General features: G+C 48.0%; 1 protein-coding gene across 1 annotated transcript in view; it reads right to left on the bottom strand.

Moving 5' to 3' along the window:
• Positions 1-23226, bottom strand: part of rasal2 (RAS protein activator like 2) — a 202652-nt gene that overhangs the window by 115840 nt on the left and 63586 nt on the right. The window contains exon 3 of the mRNA XM_084339500.1: positions 22513-22636. Coding sequence (XP_084195626.1) covers positions 22513-22636 — 124 coding nt within the window. The remainder of the gene's footprint in view (positions 1-22512; positions 22637-23226) is intronic.

Raw genomic sequence — 23226 nt, 5'->3', positions numbered from 1 at the left:
TCATTTCATTGAGCTGTAATGAACACAAAACAAGGAGTCAATGTCCCTGGTGACAACATTATAATGACGACAACTGAATTTGTTTGCATTTTCTTCTCGACCAAAAGCCGCCTTTCTGTCATCTTCTACAAGGTACTACCAACACAAACTGAAACGTTGATGCATTCTGCAGCTTGGTTTTTACTCAGACCACCAGTCACTGGTGGCCATATTATAATGTGTTTGTGAAGTGCCCCTTTAATTGCCCACTTGTCCACATCCGTCCTGCTGTTGACGAATGCCAATGTGAAGTTACACCCACTGAATGAAGATATCACTGGAAACGTGCCACATTTTTAAAAGGGCGGCCAATGTCATTATGCAGCTTTACACTGTAATGAATGAGTTCCAATGTGTCACCGCGGTCATTATGATGCATCCTCGCTAAGCAGAGTGCGTCATGGGACAACTACACATAAACAACCGGTCTCTCTGTCTGTGAGCAGTCGCACTACTCATCTACTCGCCCTCATACTGTCATAATACACCTAGGATAACGCTACTCATTTCAGTAATAAGTTACTGTTCATTCTAAATGCAGGTTTCCTGACCCCCTTTAAAACAACAAACCCTGCTAAATCGATTGTATCTTTTGGTAAATAAAAATGGTAAACGGTGCATTTATATAGCACTTTTTATCCAAAGCGCTTTACATGTTTACATGCGTGTTCCTCACATTTTACCCTTTTTACCCATTCACTCACACACCGATGGGCAAAGGCAAACATGCAACCATGGTCATCGGGAGCAATTAGGGGTTAAGTGTAGGGGTGGACGGTATGGTCTAAAATGTATATCACGGTATAATTTGAAGCATAGACGGTAACGGTATATATCACGGTATAATCGTTTTTGATAAAAAAAATTTTTTATTTTATATATATATATATATATATATTTTTTTTTATAAAATATATATATTATATAATTAGACTTGTACTTGTATTATCTGCGAGACATCGCCACCACGCAACAAGCTCCACTGTCTGTGTGTACTCTAGTAGCCTCCAGCTACGGCCAGGATTCTCCGGAGCTGCACCTGGACCTATACTCGAGTAGCCTCGAGCAGAGCTACGGCCAGGATTCTCCGGAGCTGCACCTGGACCTATACTCGAGTAGCCTCGAGCAGAGCTACGGCCAGGATTCTCCGGAGCTGCACCTGGACCTATACTCGAGTAGCCTCGAGCAGAGCTACGGCCAGGATTCTGCACCTGGAACCTATTGTATTGGTATAACGTTAGCAAGCCCTCAGCTTGAATACGCATCGAATCAGTGTTATAAGACATTGATATCAGAAGCTATCTGTAGCTACTGCATATATAACGTTAATACAACGCCTCAGTGAATTATTTAGTTCAATGGGACATTTCGTTTTGAACGGTGAACTAACTTGCGTTAACGTGAGCTAACAGGTAGCATACACGTCTCTAGTACTAGACTTTGTGGAGCGTTTGTTGATGTCAGGAGCTAGCGGTAGCTGGCCGACTAGATACCGTTCGGTTAGACAATGCCCCATCATGTATTAAACTAAAAGTGAATAGTTGACTGGGTCATTTTGTAACAGTAGCTAAGCTAACGTTAGCTCAGGGAGACGCCGACAGCTCCCGTGTCTCGTCCCACTAGACTACTAGACCCGTGTTTACATGCGTGCGGGAGGGGCTGGCACGCCCACTGCGCGAAGCCTCCTAAATAACTTTTTCCAGTTCGCACATATCTATTATCTATGACTAATTCTATCTATTTTTAGGAGCAAATGCGAGTGAAATAGTCGCACTGTGGTTACATGACGTCATTGCTATTTTAGAGCTGCACTACCGGTTACACGGTATAGTCAAAATCCATACCGTAGAGCAAATTCATACCGTTTATACCGTATACCGTCCACCCCTAGTTAAGTGTCTTGCTCAAGGACACTTCGACATGCCGCCTGGGAGGAGCGGGAATCTAACCGGGAGCCTCCGGATTACCAGACAACTGATCTACCTCCTGAGCCACTGTCGACCCCTTTTAAATGTAATGTGCGTGTGCCCCTATCAAAATGCAATAGGAAGAGCGATTGACACAACGGCAAATTATAGTTAAACTCCTGACAGCTGGCGTAGGAACATGTAGGCTAACCAGAGGTTTGTCAGTTAATAGTGAATGGTAAGTGAAGTGCAAGGAAATGCAAGACATTTGATTCACATATGATGCTCAGTGCCTGGACTCAATGTATACACCCACTACTGCCTTCACTGTCTACTACTGCCTTCACTGTCTACTACTGCCTTCACTGTCTAGTACTGCCTTCACTACTACTGCCTTCACCGTCTACTACCGCCTTCACTGTCTACTACCGCCTTCACTGTCTACTACCGCCTTCACTGTCTACTACCGCCTTCACTGTCTACTACCGCCTTCACTGTCTACTACCGCCTTCACTGTCTACTACTGCCTTCACTGTCTACTACTGCCTTCACTGTCTACTACCGCCTTCACTGTCTACTACCGCCTTCACTGTCTACTACCGCCTTCACTGTCTACTACTGCCTTCACTACTACCGCCTTCACTGTCTACTACCGCCTTCACTGTCTACTACCGCCTTCACTGTCTACTACCGCCTTCACTGTCTACTACCGCCTTCACTACTACCGCCTTCACTGTCTACCACCGCCTTCACTGTCTACTACCGCCTTCACTGTCTACTACCGCATTCACTGTCTACTACCGCCTTCACTACTACCGCCTTCACTGTCTACTACCGCCTTCACTGTCTACTACTGCCTTCACTGTCTACTACCGCCTTCACTGTCTACTACTGCCTTCACTGTCTACTACCGCCTTCACTACTACCGCCTTCACTGTCTACTACCGCCTTCACTGTCTACTACCGCCTTCACTGTCTACTACCGCCTTCACTGTCTACTACCGCCTTCACTGTCTACTACCGCCTTCACTGTCTACTACCGCCTTCACTGTCTACTACTGCCTTCACTGTCTACTACCGCCTTCACTGTCTACTACCGCCTTCACTGTCTACTACTGCCTTCACTACTACCGCCTTCACTGTCTACTACTGCCTTCACTGTCTACTACCGCCTTCACTGTCTACTACCGCCTTCACTGTCTACTACCGCTTTCACTGTCTACTACCGCCTTCACTGTCTACTACCGCCTTCACTGTCTACTACCGCCTTCACTACTACCGCCTTCACTGTCTACTACCGCCTTCACTGTCTACTACCGCCTTCACTGTCTACTACCGCCTTCACTGTCTACTACCGCCTTCACTGTCTACTACCGCCTTCACTGTCTACTGCCGCCTTCACTGTCTACCGCCTTCACTGTCTACTACCGCCTTCACTGTCTACTACCGCCTTCACTGTCTACTACCGCCTTCACTGTCTACTACTGCCTTCACTACTACCACCTTCACTGTCTACTACCGCCTTCACTGTCTACTACTGCCTTGACTACTACCACCTTCACTACTACCGCCTTCACTGTCTACTACCGCCTTCACTGTCTACTACTGCCTTCACTACTACCGCCTTCACTGTCTACTACCGCCTTCACTGTCTACTACCGCCTTCACCGTCTACTACTGCCTTCACCGTCTACTACTGCCTTCACTGTCTACTACCACCTTCACTGTCTACTACCACCTTCACTACTACCGCCTTCACTGTTTATTACCGGATTTACCGCCTTCACTGTCTACTGCCTTCACTGTCTACTACCGCCTTCACTGTCTACTACTGCCTTCACTACTACCACCTTCACTGTCTACTACCGCATTCACTGTCTACTACTGCCTTCACTACTACCGCCTTCACTGTCTACTACCGCCTTCACTGTCTACTACTGCCTTCACTACTACCGCGTTCACTGTCTACTACCGCCTTCACTGTCTACTACCGCCTTCACTGTCTACTACTGCCTTCACTACTACCGCCTTCACTGTCTACTACCGCCTTCACTGCCTTCACTACTACCGCCTTCACTGTCTACTACCGCCTTCACTGTCTACTACCGCCTTCACTGTCTACTACCGCCTTCACTGTCTACTACCGCCTTCACTGTCTACTACCGCCTTCACTGTATACTACCGCCTTCACTGTATACTACCGCCTTCACTGTCTACTACTGCCTTCACTACTACCGCCTTCACTGTCTACTACCGACTTCACTGTCTACTACCGCCTTCACTGTCTACTACCGCCTTCACTGTCTACTACCGCCTTCACCGTCTACTACCGCCTTCACCGTCTACTACCGCCTTCACCGTCTACTACCGCCTTCACCGTCTACTACCGCCTTCACCGTCTACTACCGCCTTCACCGTCTACTACCGCCTTCACCGTCTACTACCGCCTTCACTGTCTACTACCGCCTTCACTGTCTACTACCGCCTTCACTACTACCGCCTTCACTGTCTACTACCACCTTCACTGTCTACTACCGCCTTCACTACTACCGCCTTCACTGTCTACTACCGCCTTCACTGTCTACTACCGCCTTCACTGTCTACTACCGCCTTCACCGTCTACTACCGCCTTCACCGTCTACTACCGCCTTCACTGTCTACTACCGCCTTCACTGTCTACTACCGCCTTCACCGTCTACTACTGCCTTCACTGTCTACTACCGCATTCACTGTCTACTACTGCATTCACTGTCTACTACTGCCTTCACTACTACCGCCTTCACTGTCTACTACCGCCTTCACTGTCTACTACTGCCTTCACTACTACCGCCTTCACTGTCTACTGCCGCCTTCACTGTCTACTACCGCCTTCACTGTCTACTACTGCCTTCACTACTACCGCCTTCACTGTCTACTACCGCCTTCACTGCCTTCACTACTACCGCCTTCACTGTCTACTACCGCCTTCACTGTCTACTACCGCCTTCACTGTCTACTACCGCCTTCACTGTATACTACCGCCTTCACTGTCTACTACTGACTTCACTGTCTACTACCGCCTTCACTGTCTACTACCGCCTTCACTGTCTACTACCGCCTTCACCGTCTACTACCGCCTTCACCGTCTACTACCGCCTTCACCGTCTACTACCGCCTTCACCGTCTACTACCGCCTTCACCGTCTACTACCGCCTTCACTGTCTACTACCACCTTCACTGTCTACTACCGCCTTCACTACTACCGCCTTCACTGTCTACTACCACCTTCACTGTCTACTACCGCCTTCACTGTCTACTACCGCCTTCACTGTCTACTACCGCCTTCACTGTCTACTACCACCTTCACTGTCTACTACCACCTTCACTACTACCGCCTTCACTTTTTACTACCGCCTTCACTGTCTACTGCCTTCACTGTCTACTACCGCCTTCACTGTCTACTACCGCCTTCACTGTCTACTACTGCCTTCACTACTACCACCTTCACTGTCTACTACTGCCTTCACTACTACCACCTTCACTGTCTACTACCGCCTTCACTGTCTACTACCGCCTTCACTGTCTACTACCGCCTTCACTGTCTACTACCGCCTTCACTGTCTACTACTGCCTTCACTACTACCGCCTTCACTGTCTACTACCGCCTTCACTGTCTACTACCGCCTTCACTGTCTACTACCGCCTTCACTGTCTACTACCGCCTTCACTGTCTACTACTGCCTTCACTCTCTACTACTGCCTTCACTACTACCGCCTTCACTGTCTACTACTGCCTTCACTACTACCGCCTTCACTGTCTACTACTGCCTTCACTACTACCGCCTTCACTGTCTACTACCACCTTCACTGTCTACTACTGACTTCACTGTCTACTACCGCCTTCACTGTCTACTACCGCCTTCACTGTCTACTACCACCTTCACTGTCTACTACCGCCTTCACTACTACCGCCTTCACTTTTTACTACCGCCTTCACTGTCTACTGCCTTCACTACTACCGCCTTCACTGTCTACTACTGCCTTCACTACTACCACCTTCACTGTCTACTACTGCCTTCACTACTACCACCTTCACTGTCTACTACCGCCTTCACTGTCTACTACCGCCTTCACCGTCTACTACTGCCTTCACTACTACCGCCTTCACTGTCTACTACTGACTTCACTGTCTACTACCGCCTTCACTGTCTACTACCGCCTTCACTGTCTACTACCGCCTTCACTACTACCGCCTTCACCGTCTACTTCCGCCTTCACCGTCTACTACCGCCTTCACCGTCTACTACCGCCTTCACCGTCTACTACCGCCTTCACCGTCTACTACCGCCTTCACCGTCTACTACCGCCTTCACCGTCTACTACCGCCTTCACCTTCTACTACCGCCTTCACTGTCTACTACCACCTTCACTGTCTACTACCGCCTTCACTACTACCGCATTCACTGTCTACTACCACCTTCACTGTCTACTACCGCCTTCACTACTACCGCCTTCACTGTCTACTACCGCCTTCACTGTCTACTACCGCCTTCACTGTCTACTACCGCCTTCACCGTCTACTACTGCCTTCACCGTCTACTACCGCCTTCACTGTCTACTACCGCCTTCACTGTCTACTACCGCCTTCACCGTCTACTACTGCCTTCACTGTCTACTACCACCTTCACTGTCTACTACTGCCTTCACTACTACCACCTTCACTGTCTACTACCGCATTCACTGTCTACTACTGCCTTCACTACTACCGCCTTCACTGTCTACTACCGCCTTCACTGTCTACTACTGCCTTCACTACTACCGCCTTCACTGTCTACTACCGCCTTCACTGTCTACTACCGCCTTCACTGTCTACTACTGCCTTCACTACTACCGCCTTCACTGTCTACTACCGCCTTCACTGCCTTCACTACTACCGCCTTCACTGTCTACTACCGCCTTCACTGTCTACTACCGCCTTCACTGTCTACTACCGCCTTCACTGTATACTACCGCCTTCACTGTCTACTACTGCCTTCACTACTACCGCCTTCACTGTCTACTACTGACTTCACTGTCTACTACCGCCTTCACCGTCTACTACCGCCTTCACCGTCTACTACCGCCTTCACCGTCTACTACCGCCTTCACCGTCTACTACCGCCTTCACCGTCTACTACCGCCTTCACCGTCTACTACCGCCTTCACCGTCTACTACCGCCTTCACCTTCTACTACCGCCTTCACTGTCTATTACCGCCTTCACTACTACCGCATTCACTGTCTACTACCACCTTCACTGTCTACTACCACCTTCACTACTACCGCCTTCACTGTCTACTACCGCCTTCACTGTCTACTACCGCCTTCACTGTCTACTACCGCCTTCACCGTCTACTACTGCCTTCACTGTCTACTACCGCCTTCACTGTCTACTACCGCCTTCACTGTCTACTACCGCCTTCACCGTCTACTACTGCCTTCACTGTCTACTACCACCTTCACTGTCTACTACTGCCTTCACTACTACCACCTTCACTGTCTACTACCGCATTCACTGTCTACTACTGCCTTCACTACTACCGCCTTCACTGTCTACTACCGCCTTCACTGTCTACTACTGCCTTCACTACTACCGCCTTCACTGTCTACTACCGCCTTCACTGTCTACTACCGCCTTCACTGTCTACTACTGCCTTCACTACTACCGCCTTCACTGTCTACTACCGCCTTCACTGCCTTCACTACTACCGCCTTCACTGTCTACTACCGCCTTCACTGTCTACTACCGCCTTCACTGTCTACTACCGCCTTCACTGTATACTACCGCCTTCACTGTCTACTACTGCCTTCACTACTACCGCCTTCACTGTCTACTACTGACTTCACTGTCTACTACCGCCTTCACTGTCTACTACCGCCTTCACTGTCTACTACCGCCTTCACCGTCTACTACCGCCTTCACCGTCTACTACCGCCTTCACCGTCTACTACCGCCTTCACCGTCTACTACCGCCTTCACCGTCTACTACCACCTTCACCGTCTACTACCGCCTTCACTACTACCGCCTTCACTGTCTACTACCACCTTCACTGTCTACTACCGCCTTCACTGTCTACTACCGCCTTCACTGTCTACTACCGCCTTCACTGTCTACTACCACCTTCACTGTCTACTACCGCCTTCACTACTACCGCCTTCACTTTTTACTACCGCCTTCAGTGTCTACTGCCTTCACTACTACCGCCTTCACTGTCTACTACCGCCTTCACTGTCTACTACTGCCTTCACTACTACCACCTTCACTGTCTACTACTGCCTTCACTACTACCACCTGCACTGTCTACTACCGCCTTCACTGTCTACTACCGCCTTCACTGTCTACTACCGCCTTCACTGTCTACTACCGCCTTCACTGTCTACTACTGCCTTCACTACTACCGCCTTCACTGTCTACTACCGCCTTCACTGTCTACTACCGCCTTCACTGTCTACTACCGCCTTCACTGTCTACTACCGCCTTCACTGTCTACTACCGCCTTCACTGTCTACTACTGCCTTCACTCTCTACTACTGCCTTCACTACTACCGCCTTCACTGTCTACTACTGCCTTCAATACTACCGCCTTCACTGTCTACTACTGCCTTCACTACTACCGCCTTCACTGTCTACTACCACCTTCACTGTCTACTACCGCCTTCACTGTCTACTACCGCCTTCACTGTCTACTACCGCCTTCACCGTCTACTACCGCCTTCACTGTCTACTACCGCCTTCACTGTCTACTATCACCTTCACTGTCTACTACCGCCTTCACTACTACCGCCTTCACTTTTTACTACCGCCTTCACTGTCTACTGCCTTCACTACTACCGCCTTCACTGTCTACTACTGCCTTCACTACTACCACCTTCACTGTCTACTACTGCCTTCACTACTACCACCTTCACTGTCTACTACCGCCTTCACTGTCTACTACCGCCTTCACTGTCTACTACCGCCTTCACTGTCTACTACCGCTTTCACTGTCTACTACCGCCTTCACTGTCTACTACCGCCTTCACTGTCTACTACCGCCTTCACTGTCTACTACCGCCTTCACTGTCTACTACCGCCTTCACTGTCTACTACCGCCTTCACTGTCTACTGCCGCCTTCACTGTCTACCGCCTTCACTGTCTACTACCGCCTTCACTGTCTACTACCGCCTTCACTGTCTACTACCGCCTTCACTGTCTACTACTGCCTTCACTACTACCACCTTCACTGTCTACTACCGCCTTCACTGTCTACTACTGCCTTGACTACTACCGCCTTCACTACTACCGCCTTCACTGTCTACTACTGCCTTCACTACTACCGCCTTCACTGTCTACTACCGCCTTCACTGTCTACTACCGCCTTCACCGTCTACTACTGCCTTCACCGTCTACTACTGCCTTCACTGTCTACTACCACCTTCACTGTCTACTACCACCTTCACTACTACCGCCTTCACTGTTTATTACCGGATTTACCGCCTTCACTGTCTACTGCCTTCACTGTCTACTACCGCCTTCACTGTCTACTACTGCCTTCACTACTACCACCTTCACTGTCTACTACCGCATTCACTGTCTACTACTGCCTTCACTACTACCGCCTTCACTGTCTACTACCGCCTTCACTGTCTACTACTGCCTTCACTACTACCGCGTTCACTGTCTACTACCGCCTTCACTGTCTACTACCGCCTTCACTGTCTACTACTGCCTTCACTACTACCGCCTTCACTGTCTACTACCGCCTTCACTGCCTTCACTACTACCGCCTTCACTGTCTACTACCGCCTTCACTGTCTACTACCGCCTTCACTGTCTACTACCGCCTTCACTACTACCGCCTTCACTGTCTACTACCGCCTTCACTGTATACTACCGCCTTCACTGTATACTACCGCCTTCACTGTATACTACCGCCTTCACTGTATACTACCGCCTTCACTGTCTACTACTGCCTTCACTACTACCGCCTTCACTGTCTACTACTGACTTCACTGTCTACTACCGCCTTCACTGTCTACTACCGCCTTCACTGTCTACTACCGCCTTCACTACTACCGCCTTCACCGTCTACTACCGCCTTCACCGTCTACTACCGCCTTCACCGTCTACTACCGCCTTCACCGTCTACTACCGCCTTCACCGTCTACTACCGCCTTCACCGTCTACTACCGCCTTCACCGTCTACTACCGCCTTCACTGTCTACTACCGCCTTCACTACTACCGCCTTCACTGTCTACTACCACCTTCACTGTCTACTACCGCCTTCACTACTACCGCCTTCACTGTCTACTACCGCCTTCACTGTCTACTACCGCCTTCACTGTCTACTACCGCCTTCACCGTCTACTACTGCCTTCACTGTCTACTACCGCCTTCACTGTCTACTACCGCCTTCACTGTCTACTACCGCCTTCACCGTCTACTACTGCCTTCACTGTCTACTACCGCATTCACTGTCTACTACTGCCTTCACTACTACCGCCTTCACTGTCTACTACCGCCTTCACTGTCTACTACTGCCTTCACTACTACCGCCTTCACTGTCTACTGCCGCCTTCACTGTCTACTACCGCCTTCACTGTCTACTACCGCCTTCACTGTCTACTACCGCCTTCACTGTCTACTACCGCCTTCACTGCCTTCACTACTACCGCCTTCACTGTCTACTACCGCCTTCACTGTCTACTACCGCCTTCACTGTCTACTACCGCCTTCACTGTATACTACCGCCTTCACTGTCTACTACTGCCTTCACTACTACCGCCTTCACTGTCTACTACTGACTTCACTGTCTACTACCGCCTTCACTGTCTACTACCGCCTTCACTGTCTACTACCGCCTTCACTGTCTACTACCGCCTTCACTGTCTACTACCGCCTTCACCGTCTACTACCGCCTTCACTGTCTACTACCGCCTTCACCGTCTACTACCGCCTTCACCGTCTACTACCGCCTTCACCGTCTACTACCGCCTTCACCGTCTACTACCGCCTTCACCGTCTACTACCGCCTTCACCGTCTACTACCGCCTTCACTGTCTACTACCACCTTCACTGTCTACTACCGCCTTCACTACTACCGCCTTCACTGTCTACTACCACCTTCACTGTCTACTACCGCCTTCACTGTCTACTACCGCCTTCACTGTCTACTACCGCCTTCACTGTCTACTACCACCTTCACTGTCTACTACCGCCTTCACTACTAACGCCTTCACTTTTTACTACCGCCTTCACTGTCTACTGCCTTCACTACTACCGCCTTCACTGTCTACTACCGCCTTCACTGTCTACTACTGCCTTCACTACTACCACCTTCACTGTCTACTACTGCCTTCACTACTACCACCTTCACTGTCTACTACCGCCTTCACTGTCTACTACCGCCTTCACTGTCTACTACCGCCTTCACTGTCTACTACCGCCTTCACTGTCTACTACCGCCTTCACTGTCTACTACCGCCTTCACTGTCTACTACCGCCTTCACTGTCTACTACCGCCTTCACTGTCTACTACCGCCTTCACTGTCTACTACTGCCTTCACTCTCTACTACTGCCTTCACTACTACCGCCTTCACTGTCTACTACTGCCTTCACTACTACCGCCTTCACTGTCTACTACTGCCTTCACTACTACCGCCTTCACTGTCTACTACCACCTTCACTGTCTACTACTGACTTCACTGTCTACTACCGCCTTCACTGTCTACTACCGCCTTCACTGTCTACTACCGCCTTCACTGTCTACTACCACCTTCACTGTCTACTACCGCCTTCACTACTACCGCCTTCACTTTTTACTACCGCCTTCACTGTCTACTGCCTTCACTACTACCGCCTTCACTGTCTACTACTGCCTTCACTACTACCGCCTTCACTGTCTACTACCGCCTTCACTGTCTACTACCGCCTTCACTGTCTACTACCGCCTTCACTGTCTACTACCGCCTTCACTGTCTACTACCGCCTTCACTGTCTACTACTGCCTTCACTGTCTACTACTGCCTTCACTGTCTACTACTGCCTTCACTGTCTACTACCGCCTTCACTGTCTACTACCGCCTTCACTGTCTACTACCGCCTTCACTGTCTACTACTGCCTTCACTACTACCGCCTTCACTGTCTACTACTGACTTCACTCTCTACTACCGCCTTCACTGTCTACTACTGCCTTCACTGTCTACTACCGCCTTCACTGTCTACTACCGCCTTCACTACTACCGCCTTCACTGTCTACTACCGCCTTCACTGTCTACTACTGCCTTCACTACTACCGCCTTCACTGTCTACCACCGCCTTCACTGTCTACTACCGCCTTCACTGTCTACTACCGCATTCACTGTCTACTACCGCCTTCACTACTACCGCCTTCACTGTCTACTACTGCCTTCACTGTCTACTACCGCCTTCACTGTCTACTACTGCCTTCACTGTCTACTACCGCCTTCACTACTACCGCCTTCACTGTCTACTACCGCCTTCACTGTCTACTACCGCCTTCACTGTCTACTACTGCCTTCACTGTCTACTACTGCCTTCACTGTCTACTACCGCCTTCACTGTCTACTACCGCCTTCACTGTCTACTACCGCCTTCACTGTCTACTACTGACTTCACTGTCTACTACCGCCTTCACTGTCTACTACCGCCTTCACTGTCTACTACCGCCTTCACTGTCTACTACCGCCTTCACTGTCTACTACCGCCTTCACTACTACCGCCTTCACTTTTTACTACCGCCTTCACTGTCTACTGCCTTCACTACTACTGCCTTCACTACTACCGCCTTCACTGTCTACTACCGCCTTCACTGTCTACTACCGCCTTCACTGTCTACTACCGCCTTCACTGTCTACTACCGCCTTCACTGTCTACTACCGCCTTCACTGTCTACTACTGCCTTCACTGTCTACTACTGCCTTCACTGTCTACTACCGCCTTCACTGTCTACTACCGCCTTCACTGTCTACTACCGCCTTCACTGTCTACTACTGCCTTCACTACTACCGCCTTCACTGTCTACTACTGACTTCACTCTCTACTACCGCCTTCACTGTCTACTACTGCCTTCACTACTACCGCCTTCACTGTCTACTACCGCCTTCACTGTCTACTACCGCCTTCACTGTCTACTACTGCCTTCACTACTACCGCCTTCACTGTCTACTACTGCCTTCACTGTCTACTACCGCCTTCACTGTCTACTACCGCCTTCACTGTCTACTACCGCTTTCACTGTCTACTACCGCCTTCACTGTCTACTACCGCCTTCACTGTCTACTACCGCCTTCACTACTACCGCCTTCACTGTCTACTACCGCCTTCACTGTCTACTACCGCCTTCACTGTCTACTACCGCCTTCACTGTCTACTACCGCCTTCACTGTCTACTACCGCCTTCACTGTCTACTACTGCCTTCACTACTACCGCCTTCACTGTCTACTACCGCCTTCACTGTCTACTACCGCCTTCACTGTCTACTACCGCCTTCACTACTACCACCGCCTTCACTGTCTACTACCGCCTTCACTGTCTACTACCGCATTCACTGTCTACTACCGCCTTCACTACTACCGCCTTCACTGTCTACTACTGCCTTCACTGTCTACTACCGCCTTCACTGTCTACTACTGCCTTCACTGTCTACTACCGCCTTCACTACTACCGCCTTCACTGTCTACTACCGCCTTCACTGTCTACTACCGCCTTCACTGTCTACTACTGCCTTCACTGTCTACTACTGCCTTCACTGTCTACTACCGCCTTCACTGTCTACTACCGCCTTCACTGTCTACTACTGCCTTCACTACTACTACTTCACCGTCTACTACCGAACGTTAGAAGTTTCCGTGTCCCCGTCAATCAATCATCACATCATCACGTCAATCATCATCATCTTATCATCTCTCCACATCGGACGTGGTTGTCATAAAATTGACTGATATCCATTATCCACTCCGTTGTTCTTGCGGAGCAAGAGCCATATTATTATTTAAAGGAAGCGGCCACATTCACATTCAGTTTCGTTTCGCTAGGAATTATGGGATTTGGTGTTGGATGTATAGACTACGCAGATAGGGACATGGTCTTTAATCGCACGATAGACTACAAGTTCCAAGTATATAGCGTGACCCAGATTCACTCCGCGCAAATCTTTTTTTTCACTCAGGCTATCGGTGATCGCAGTAAGTTCATTCATTGCCGACAGATTCTTTCATAGCACCACGACATTGTGTCGCACTGACAGCTCGCGTGAGTGGCGTCATCACACGCCTTGGATAATTTAGGAGTGAAATGCGAATGCAAGGCTTGAAAGCACTACTCGCAAGCCCGCCCCCAGATAATATTTACCAATCGCAACGGCCAATTAAAGGGGCAATTCGCGATCATATCATCGCAGCGTACAGGCCTGTACCGCCTTCACTACTACCGCCTTCACTGTCTACTACCGCCTTCACTGTCTACTACCGCCTTCACTGTCTACTACCGCCTCCACTGTCTACTACTGCCTTCACCATCTACTACTGCCTTACACTGTAATCATAACTACCTACCTCTAACTAACTAACTATAGTCTACCCATAAACCATATAAGCCATGTACAATAATACTGTCTATATATATTAATATTTACCATATATGTATTTATCCACACCTGTGTATCTACTATATCTATATATATATCGCTTGTGTAGGGGAATAGATAGCAGGTATTAGGGGTATATCTTGTATAAGACATTTATCCAAACGATGAGTTAACTGATGTACACGGTTTTACAATGCTTGTATATCTAATCGTGTGTTGTCACTGTGTCCCATTGCATCACATCACCAGTATGGTGTATTTGACATGTATGGATAGCGAAGGGACAGTCTTAGACATCTGATAGATAATGTCATCATAGCTACTGCAGTGCTAGAGAAGGGACAGTCTTAACATATTCAGTGCCGTTCACGAGAATTCTCGTTTCTGGGCCCCAACCGTTCAGTGCCATAAACGAAGATTCTCAGATAATTGGAATATTCATTTCGGGGTACATCCTAGTCAAGGTAAGGGTTATATGCAGGGGGCAAAACTAGAGCCCGCCAAGCGCCATTGGCGGTCAGTTTTTACGTTTGGCGACTACCACTGAGAGGTCTGTCCGCCATGTGGCGGGCAATCAAATAGTCATGTGAAAACCGAAAATCATGATCCAATTCTTAGCGGAGTTCTTGCTGTCTCAGCACAGACACGCAGCGCATTGCTGCTCCTACCCCTCCCGCACCTGTTTCTGTATGCTGCATGTAAACAGAGGCTATTGCCTCGGACAGTCACTGTGACGTTAGTCTAGTCAGTAGGACCTTCATGAGATAACATTAGCTACCGTTACAAAATGACCCAGTCAACTATTCACTTAGTTTAATACATGAGGCATTGTGTAACGTTATCCAGCCGGCTAGCTACCGATAGCTCCCGTCATCAACAAATGCTCCAGAAATAGTCCAGTGCATAATACCTCCGTTGGCTAGGTAGCTCACGTTAGCCCACGTTAGCTCACTAGTCACTACGTAATGTCCCAGTAAACTAAATAGTGAACTGAGGCGTTGTCCCAACGCCATCCAGCAGTAGCTACAGATAGCTCCTGACATCAATGTCATACAACATGCGTATTCGAGCCCCTGGCTTACATCGCATGAGGGCTGCTGAATAGGGTCCAGTTGCAGCGCAGGAGAATCCTTGCATGCTGAATGTAGAGTTTAGGGTCCAGCTGCAGCGCCGGAGAATCCTTGCATAGCTGGAGGCCACTCGAGTATACACACAGACAGTGGAGCTGTTTGCAGACAGCGAGGTGGCGATGTCTCGCAGATAACACAATCACAAGTATGATTATATAATATATATATTTTATTAAAAAAAAATAAAAAAAAATTGGCGGGTAAGAAATATGCTTGGCGGGTAGATTTTTCTCATCTACCCGCCACTGGCCGGTGAGTAAAAAAGTTTATTTCGTGCCCTGGCTATATGGTATCAATCTTGCGTTGATCCAAGAATGTTTTCATTGCAGTCCGAGCATATGTGTGTAACGCTACTCCATAACGTATTCCGTTGGTGGCGATCAAAGCATCTAAAAACTACCCCCCACCCTTTCATGCATTCATGATGGAACATAATACCGATCATATGCATTTGATTTTTTTATTGTAGCGTGTGTAGGGACAAAACGCCAATGGATTTAGTATAATACACATTGCGGCTTATAACCAGCCTCTCAGGAATTGGCCCGGATCATTCCGAAATAACACTCATATTCACCACGGTATAAAACGGGAACGATGGAAAAATTATTTCTTTTTTGCATCTTGACCGGAAGAAACCCAGTGTCAAATGACTATAGTATTGTATCCATAGCTATAATATAGAATATAGTTATATCTCTACAAACAAGGTGACTGACTCCATTAGTTTAATGGGTGGCACCCCATAGCCGTTTCCCGGAAGAGGCATGGCACAGAATGTGTTAAACATCTGATAGATAATGACATCATAGCTACCGCAGCACAAACATCTGATAGATAATGTCATCACAGCTACCGCAGCACTAGCGAAGGGACAGTCTTAAACATCTGATAGATAATGTCATCATAGCTTCCGCAGTGCTCGAGCGTTTGAGAAAATGCAACAGGTTTTCATGCCATAGAAAACTTTTATGTTGTGTCGCAATCTCCCTCCAGAAGCACAGGGCGCACACGCACGCACACACACAGTGACACACATGCGCATGCACATACGCACACACACAATCAGACTTGGAGACACTGGTGCAACAATTCACACTGTACATTGTTCTAACTAAAGCAAACAAGAACATTATAGGGACTTACCCATAAATTCCATTGCTAATAATAATAATAATAATAATAATAACACAGGTCTATTGTATTCCTGTAAACAAGCAGCGTCTCTAACGTATCATAGTGCTCTGCTGTCTCCTGCTCGGACGCTCTCTGCCTCCCTGTCAAGACGCAGGAATGCAGAAAAGCCTGAGAGCGAGCCAGTCCAACCTACAGCCTCTCTCTCCTCTATTGGTCTCCTGAAATGAGCTCGAACAATAGGCGCCTTTCCATCTGCGAGGAGGCCGGCACTGCTCTCAGGCCCTGTGTGTTGTCCTCTAAGGTTAAAGGAGTCTCGCCCTCTGGTGTCCGTGTGACTCGACTGCGTGGTGGTGGTCTGTCGCGCCATGTATCATCTTGTGGGTCGAAAGTGATGTATAAATAGATGGTGGAAAGCAGGTTTCACACATAGAGGTTTAAATGTTTTTCAACACTTCGGTTTGTCTACAGAGACCTAGCTGGCGACAGGGGGGGGGGGGGGGGGGGGGGGGTCTGTGTGACGTTTATGTGTCAAACCCATCTGATATTTTCACACACATTATCGTTTATTCCCTCCGGATCAGTAGCCTCCGCTTATAACAACAACAACAAACAAATCCAGCTACAAAAAAGAATAGAGTGAAAATGAATAAGTGACCTGAAAACAGCAGCTTAAAAATACATCCGAGTATATCCGTCACTTTCCCAGGTCTTTCTCTTCCTGAAGATGAATGTTAAAGGGGCACCTCGTAAATCAATGCAGATTTATTTTTCACATAAATCTCACACACATCCTAAGTGTGTGACAGTTATTGAGAGTAAATGAGTTTGAATGTGGCCACCAGTGATGTCTTCGGGGACATTGAACCCTTGCGTTGTGTTAATCACAGCTCCATGAAATTATGTAGACGAGAAAATAGCAATATTGTCTTATAGGGGACTGCCGCCTTATCATTTCATTAAGCTGTAATTAACACGACACAAGGATTCAATGTCCCCGATGACATCACCGGTGGCCACGTTCAAACTCATTTACTCTCAATAACTGTCGGACTAAATTAATGTGTGCAAAACTGTTGAGTTTTTGGATGTGGACCAATTTCTTTTAGTGCTCCTTTTTTTTGTCTGGCTCCATCTAAACCTAAATGTGTCAATCAAAATGCACTGAATAGCCACAGAATTCCAGTATGCCGTGGAAACCCTGAATTAGAGGCAACTTTTTGTCTGACAAGAGAGTCCATAGATTAACATATAAATAACCCCCCTGTCCCCCTCTCGCAGTAGAAAGCAGGCGTGGGGGGGGGGTTAAGGAGGTCACAGGGGGGGGGGGTGAATGAGCGCCTCAGTTATACGGGCCTCCGTCCGTTCCTCCGTCCGCCGGTGGCCGCCTGTCCCGTTACAATACACCAGAGTGCGAGAGACCCCCCCCACTCCTTTCCCACTGACCCACCTAAACCAGGCAGTCTTGTGAATCTGTGAGAGTGGGTTTCGGCTACACCCCCCCTCCCCTTGCATATTCTCAGAGAGAATGCCCGGCCCACACCCGTGGCATTAGGGGTCAGCCGGGCCTTCTGAGATGGATATGGGGGGGGGGGGGGGGGGGGGGGGGCACACACAGCGTGCTTTGTCTGCTTTGAGGCATTCCCCGAGTTACGACACACCTCTATACACTCCACGCAGCACCATCCATCTGCCACAAGCTGCAGAGTAATGACAGAGCCGCTCTGCCAGATGAATCACAGTGGACTCCGCCGCCGCCACCCCGCTCACCGTCCCCAGAGCAGAAAGCTACGTTTTATGTCCAGCGGTCACAGTAGTGACTAGTTGAGAAAACAACAACAACAACAACAACAACAACAACAACAACAACAACAACAACAACAACAACAACAACAACAAGTAAAACCTCAGTTAGGTTTACCGACCAGAAGGGCTTTTGGAACAGAATGTTGGCTTCACACGCCAGAGTAGCTGGAGACAATCGTGGACCAGGGCCAAAAACGGTCTACCAGCGTTCTGCTGGTTTGAATTTCATACCCTGCCCTCTGAGCCAAATCACCGACCCCCCCTCCACCGACCCTTCTCCTACTGCAACTCAAAAGTCCACCACGAACACAGAGGCAGGGACAGGACGCATGGCCGTTATAATCCGCCTGCAGATGGGTTCTGTGGTGGCGGCGCTCCCTGTGTGGCTCGTCGCGCCGCGGCCGGGGAGGAGGAGGGTCAGCGGCAGGGGGTCAGAGGTCACGCCCCCATCAGAGGAGCACCGGGCTTCAGTCCTGCAGCCGTGTCACGTTTACATCAGGAGCCCACACTCACCTGCGTCCCCAGCGCGTGTAGCTTATTGCCAGCGGAAGAGTGCAAGAATGCTTCCGCATTCGTCACCGCACGCCAGTACGGTAATGCGCCTTTCCTTTCGCCCCGCTCAGACAAATGCATGTAGTACATTGCAACACAACGCAGCATTTTCGCGTACATTGCAACGAATCACTTGGAGTTTGAAAGTGATATCAGAAGAAACTACTCAACCTCGGCTGTCTTTAACTATGAGTGAACACAACGCATTGTAACGTTAACGCAGCTGTCAACTGTACTTTACTATGGAATACATCATGTATATTATCATGACGCGTCGTCACAGACTAAACAGTGTTCTGGATTTTCCTACAATGGATTATTGATTGTAAATTGAACCCTTGCACTGAAGAACCATTATGAATCTGTGTTAGAAAATGTTTTGGATCTAAATCACTTGGAGTTTGAAAGTGATATCAGAAGAAACTACTCAACCTCGGCTGTCTTTAACTATGAGTGAACACAACACTCTAACTTACCATGTTTAGATAATAAAGTACTCAACCTCTACTGTATTTAACTATGAGTGAACACAACACTCTAACTTACCATGTTTAGATAATAAAGTACTCAACCTCTACTGTATTTAACTATGAGTGAACACAACACTCTAACTTACCATCTTTAGATAATGAAGTACTCAACCTCTACTGTATTTAACTATGAGTGAACACAGCACTCTAACTTACCATCTTTAGATAATGAAGTACTCAACCTCTACTGTATTTAACTATGAGTGAACACAACACTCTAACTTACCATCTTTAGATAATGAAGTACTCAACCTCTACTGTATTTAACTATGAGTGAACACAGCACTCTAACTTACCATGTTTAGATAATAAAGTATAACCTCTACGGTCTTTAAAGACAGCCGAGGTTGAGTAGTTTCTTCTGATATCACTTTCAAACTCCAAGTGATTTAGATCCAAAACATTTTCTAACACAGATTCATAATGGTTCTTCAGTGCAAGGGTTCAATTTACAATCAATACTCCATTGTAGGAAAATCCAGAACACTGTTTAGTCTGTGACGACGCGTCGCGATAATATACATGATGTATTCCATAGTAAAGTACAGTTGACAGCTGCGTTAACGTTACAATGCGTTGTGTTCACTCATAGTTAAAGACAGCCGAGGTTGAGTAGTTTCTTCTGATATCACTTTCAAACTCCAAGTGATTCGTTGCAATGTACGCGGAAATGCTGCGTTGTGTTGCAATGTACTACATGCATTTGTCTGAGCGGGGCGAAAGGAAAGGCGCATTACCGTACTGGCGTGCGGTGACGAATGCGGAAGCATTCTTGCACTCTTCCGCTGGCAATAAGCTACACGCGTCCCCAGCGGCGACGTCCGTTAACCCTTTCACTGCCGCACCACCAAACGGTTAACCCTTTCACTGAGACAATACAGAAGGGTTAACCCTTTCACTGCCGCACCACCAAACGGTCAACCCTTTCACTGTGACAATACAGAAGGGTTAACCCTTTCACTGCCGCACCACCAAACGGTTAACCCTTTCACTGCGACAATACAGAAGGGTTAACCCTTTCACTGCCGCACCACCAAACGGTTAACCCTTTCATTGCGACAATACAGAAGGGTTAACCCTTTCACTGCGACAATACAGAAGGGTTAACCCTTTCACTGCCGCACTACCAAACGGTTAACCCTTTCACTGCGACAATACAGAAGGGTTAACCCTTTCACTACCACACTACAGAAGGTTAACCCTTTACTATCACACTACAGAAGGTTAACCCTTTACTATCACAATACAGAAGGTTAACCCTTTACTATCACACTACAGACGGTTAACCCTTTACTATCACACTACAGACGGTTAACCGTCTGTAGTGTGATAGTAAAGGGTTAACCTTCTGTAGTGTGGTAGTGAAAGGGTTAAAAAGGAGACATCATGTTATGTATCCTTTTAAAAAGGAACACGCCAACATTTTGGGAAATTAGCTTACAGTCTTCTCCAGAGAGAGACAAGAAGATAGATATACCAGTTTCCTCTCTGTGCGTTCAGTAGAAAAGCTATCTGGCTGCACGTTAGCCTAGCTTAGCACAATGAATGGAAGCGGACATGGCCGGTTAGCCTAGGCATTGTCCGACTAACACCTCTCCCGAAGGCTAACCGGCACTGTCCGCTTCCATTCATTGTGCTAAGCTAGGCTAACGTGCAGCCAGATAGCTTTCTACTGAACGCACAGAGAGGAAACTGGTATCTATCTTCTTGTCTCTCTCTGGAGAATGTTTGCGTGTTCCTTTAACAATTTTATAAGACTTCCTTGAATCGGTGGAACATGTTTTTGCAAAGTACCTAGTCTAATCTATAATTGATACACCATTGATACACCTGCATCTCTTTCTTCCCTTGTATTGATCACACTGTTTAATCTTTTATTTATAATTAATTATTTCCTTCCCTTGCCTGGCTACCCAACCCAGGAGCACAACACCTTTACAAACTGGACAGTGGGGTAAGCAGTGTTCCTGGCTCCAAAAAAAGCACAGCTAATTAAATCAAAGCTAATTCATTGCTTGTGTTCCACCTTTGTCACTTCACCAATAGATGGTAAATGGCTGCATTTATATAGCAGCTTTTATCCAAAGCGCTTTACAATTTGTTCCTCACATTTTACCCATTCACTCACACATTCACACACTGACGGTGGAGGCGACCATGCAAGGAGCCATCCTGCTCATCGGGAGCAATTAGGGGTGAAGTGATGTGATGGTCAAAGGCAATAGATGCATTTGGCTCCATGGTATATCTGGGCTGCATTACAATATATATGACGTACGCAGTACGCCGGGCATTTCAAAGTCGGACAACTCACTCCCATCGTAGACGCGACTGAGAACTTGACCGATCAGCAAACATCCCTTTGACTGTGGTTAGTTCTGCAATTACTATCAATATTGGTTCAGAGACACTGTCTCATCAAAACCTTAAAACGTATTAAAAAAAAATCTGCATTGCATATTCCGTAATCATGCATCAAAGACTTTCTGACTTTCATGGTTAACACTTTGACTGCCACACAACAAAGTGTTAACCCTTTCACTACCACACTACATCAGGTTAACCCTTTCACTACCACACTACAGACAGTTAACGGTCTGTAGTGTAGCGTGGTAGTGAAAGGTTAACCTTCTGTAGTGTGGTAGTGAAAGGGTTAAGGTGAGATCACTTTTAAAAACACTAATACACCCCCTCGCGTGAGAAAGGTTGCCCCGGGCCAGCACAGTGTAGCTCCAAGCGCATCACATAACATCACATCTCTTGCAGCCAAGATCTCCCCACTCTGCTGCTCTCTAGATCCATACCTAGCATGGTGGCGCCCTCTGTCTGGTACTCTGGGAACTGTCCCTCTGACGGCACGCTGACCGTTCGCCTCAGGCTCCGGCCCTTGGCTGAGTCCGTGGGGCTCTCCTGGACGTCGCCTGTCGCCTGGCGGATGTGGGGAGTGGAGGGGTTAATACATTATTATTCTATTTATTCTAATATTATTCATTATTCTAATTATTGTGCAGTAAAACCTCTGGACAGTGGTGAGAATCCTGTGTTATGAGAACTCTTACTACTTAGAGCTCCGAGCACTTTAGACTGTTCTGCGTGAGAGGCTCTGAGAGACATGGTTTCTAACATCTGGTAGAAGGTAAACATTAAAGGACACATACAACTCCACTGTTTCAGTTCATGCTCCTGAATTAACTTCCACGAAGGTGAGCAATAACACACACTGCTTTATCCTGATGGTGTGTGAGAAGATTGTGTGTATTTGTACTGTTCTGATGTGTGTTATGCCTGTGTCTGTGTGTAGATGAGTGTTATTATGCCTGTGTCTGTGTGTAGGTGAGTGTTATTATGCCTGTGTCTGTGTGTAAGTGAGTGTTATTGTGCCTGTGTGTGTTATTATACATGTGTCTGTGTGTAAGTGTGTGTTATTGTGCATGTGTCAGCGTGTGTTATTATACCTGTGTCTGTGTGTATGCGTGTGTTATTATGCCTGTGTCTGTGTGTAAGTGTGTGTTATGCCT

The sequence above is a fragment of the Notolepis coatsorum genome, assembly GCF_963971535.1.
Source record: "Notolepis coatsorum genome assembly, contig: SCAFFOLD_247, whole genome shotgun sequence".
Taxonomy (NCBI): domain Eukaryota; kingdom Metazoa; phylum Chordata; class Actinopteri; order Aulopiformes; family Paralepididae; genus Notolepis; species Notolepis coatsorum.
This window is presented reverse-complemented; position numbering and strand designations above follow the sequence as displayed.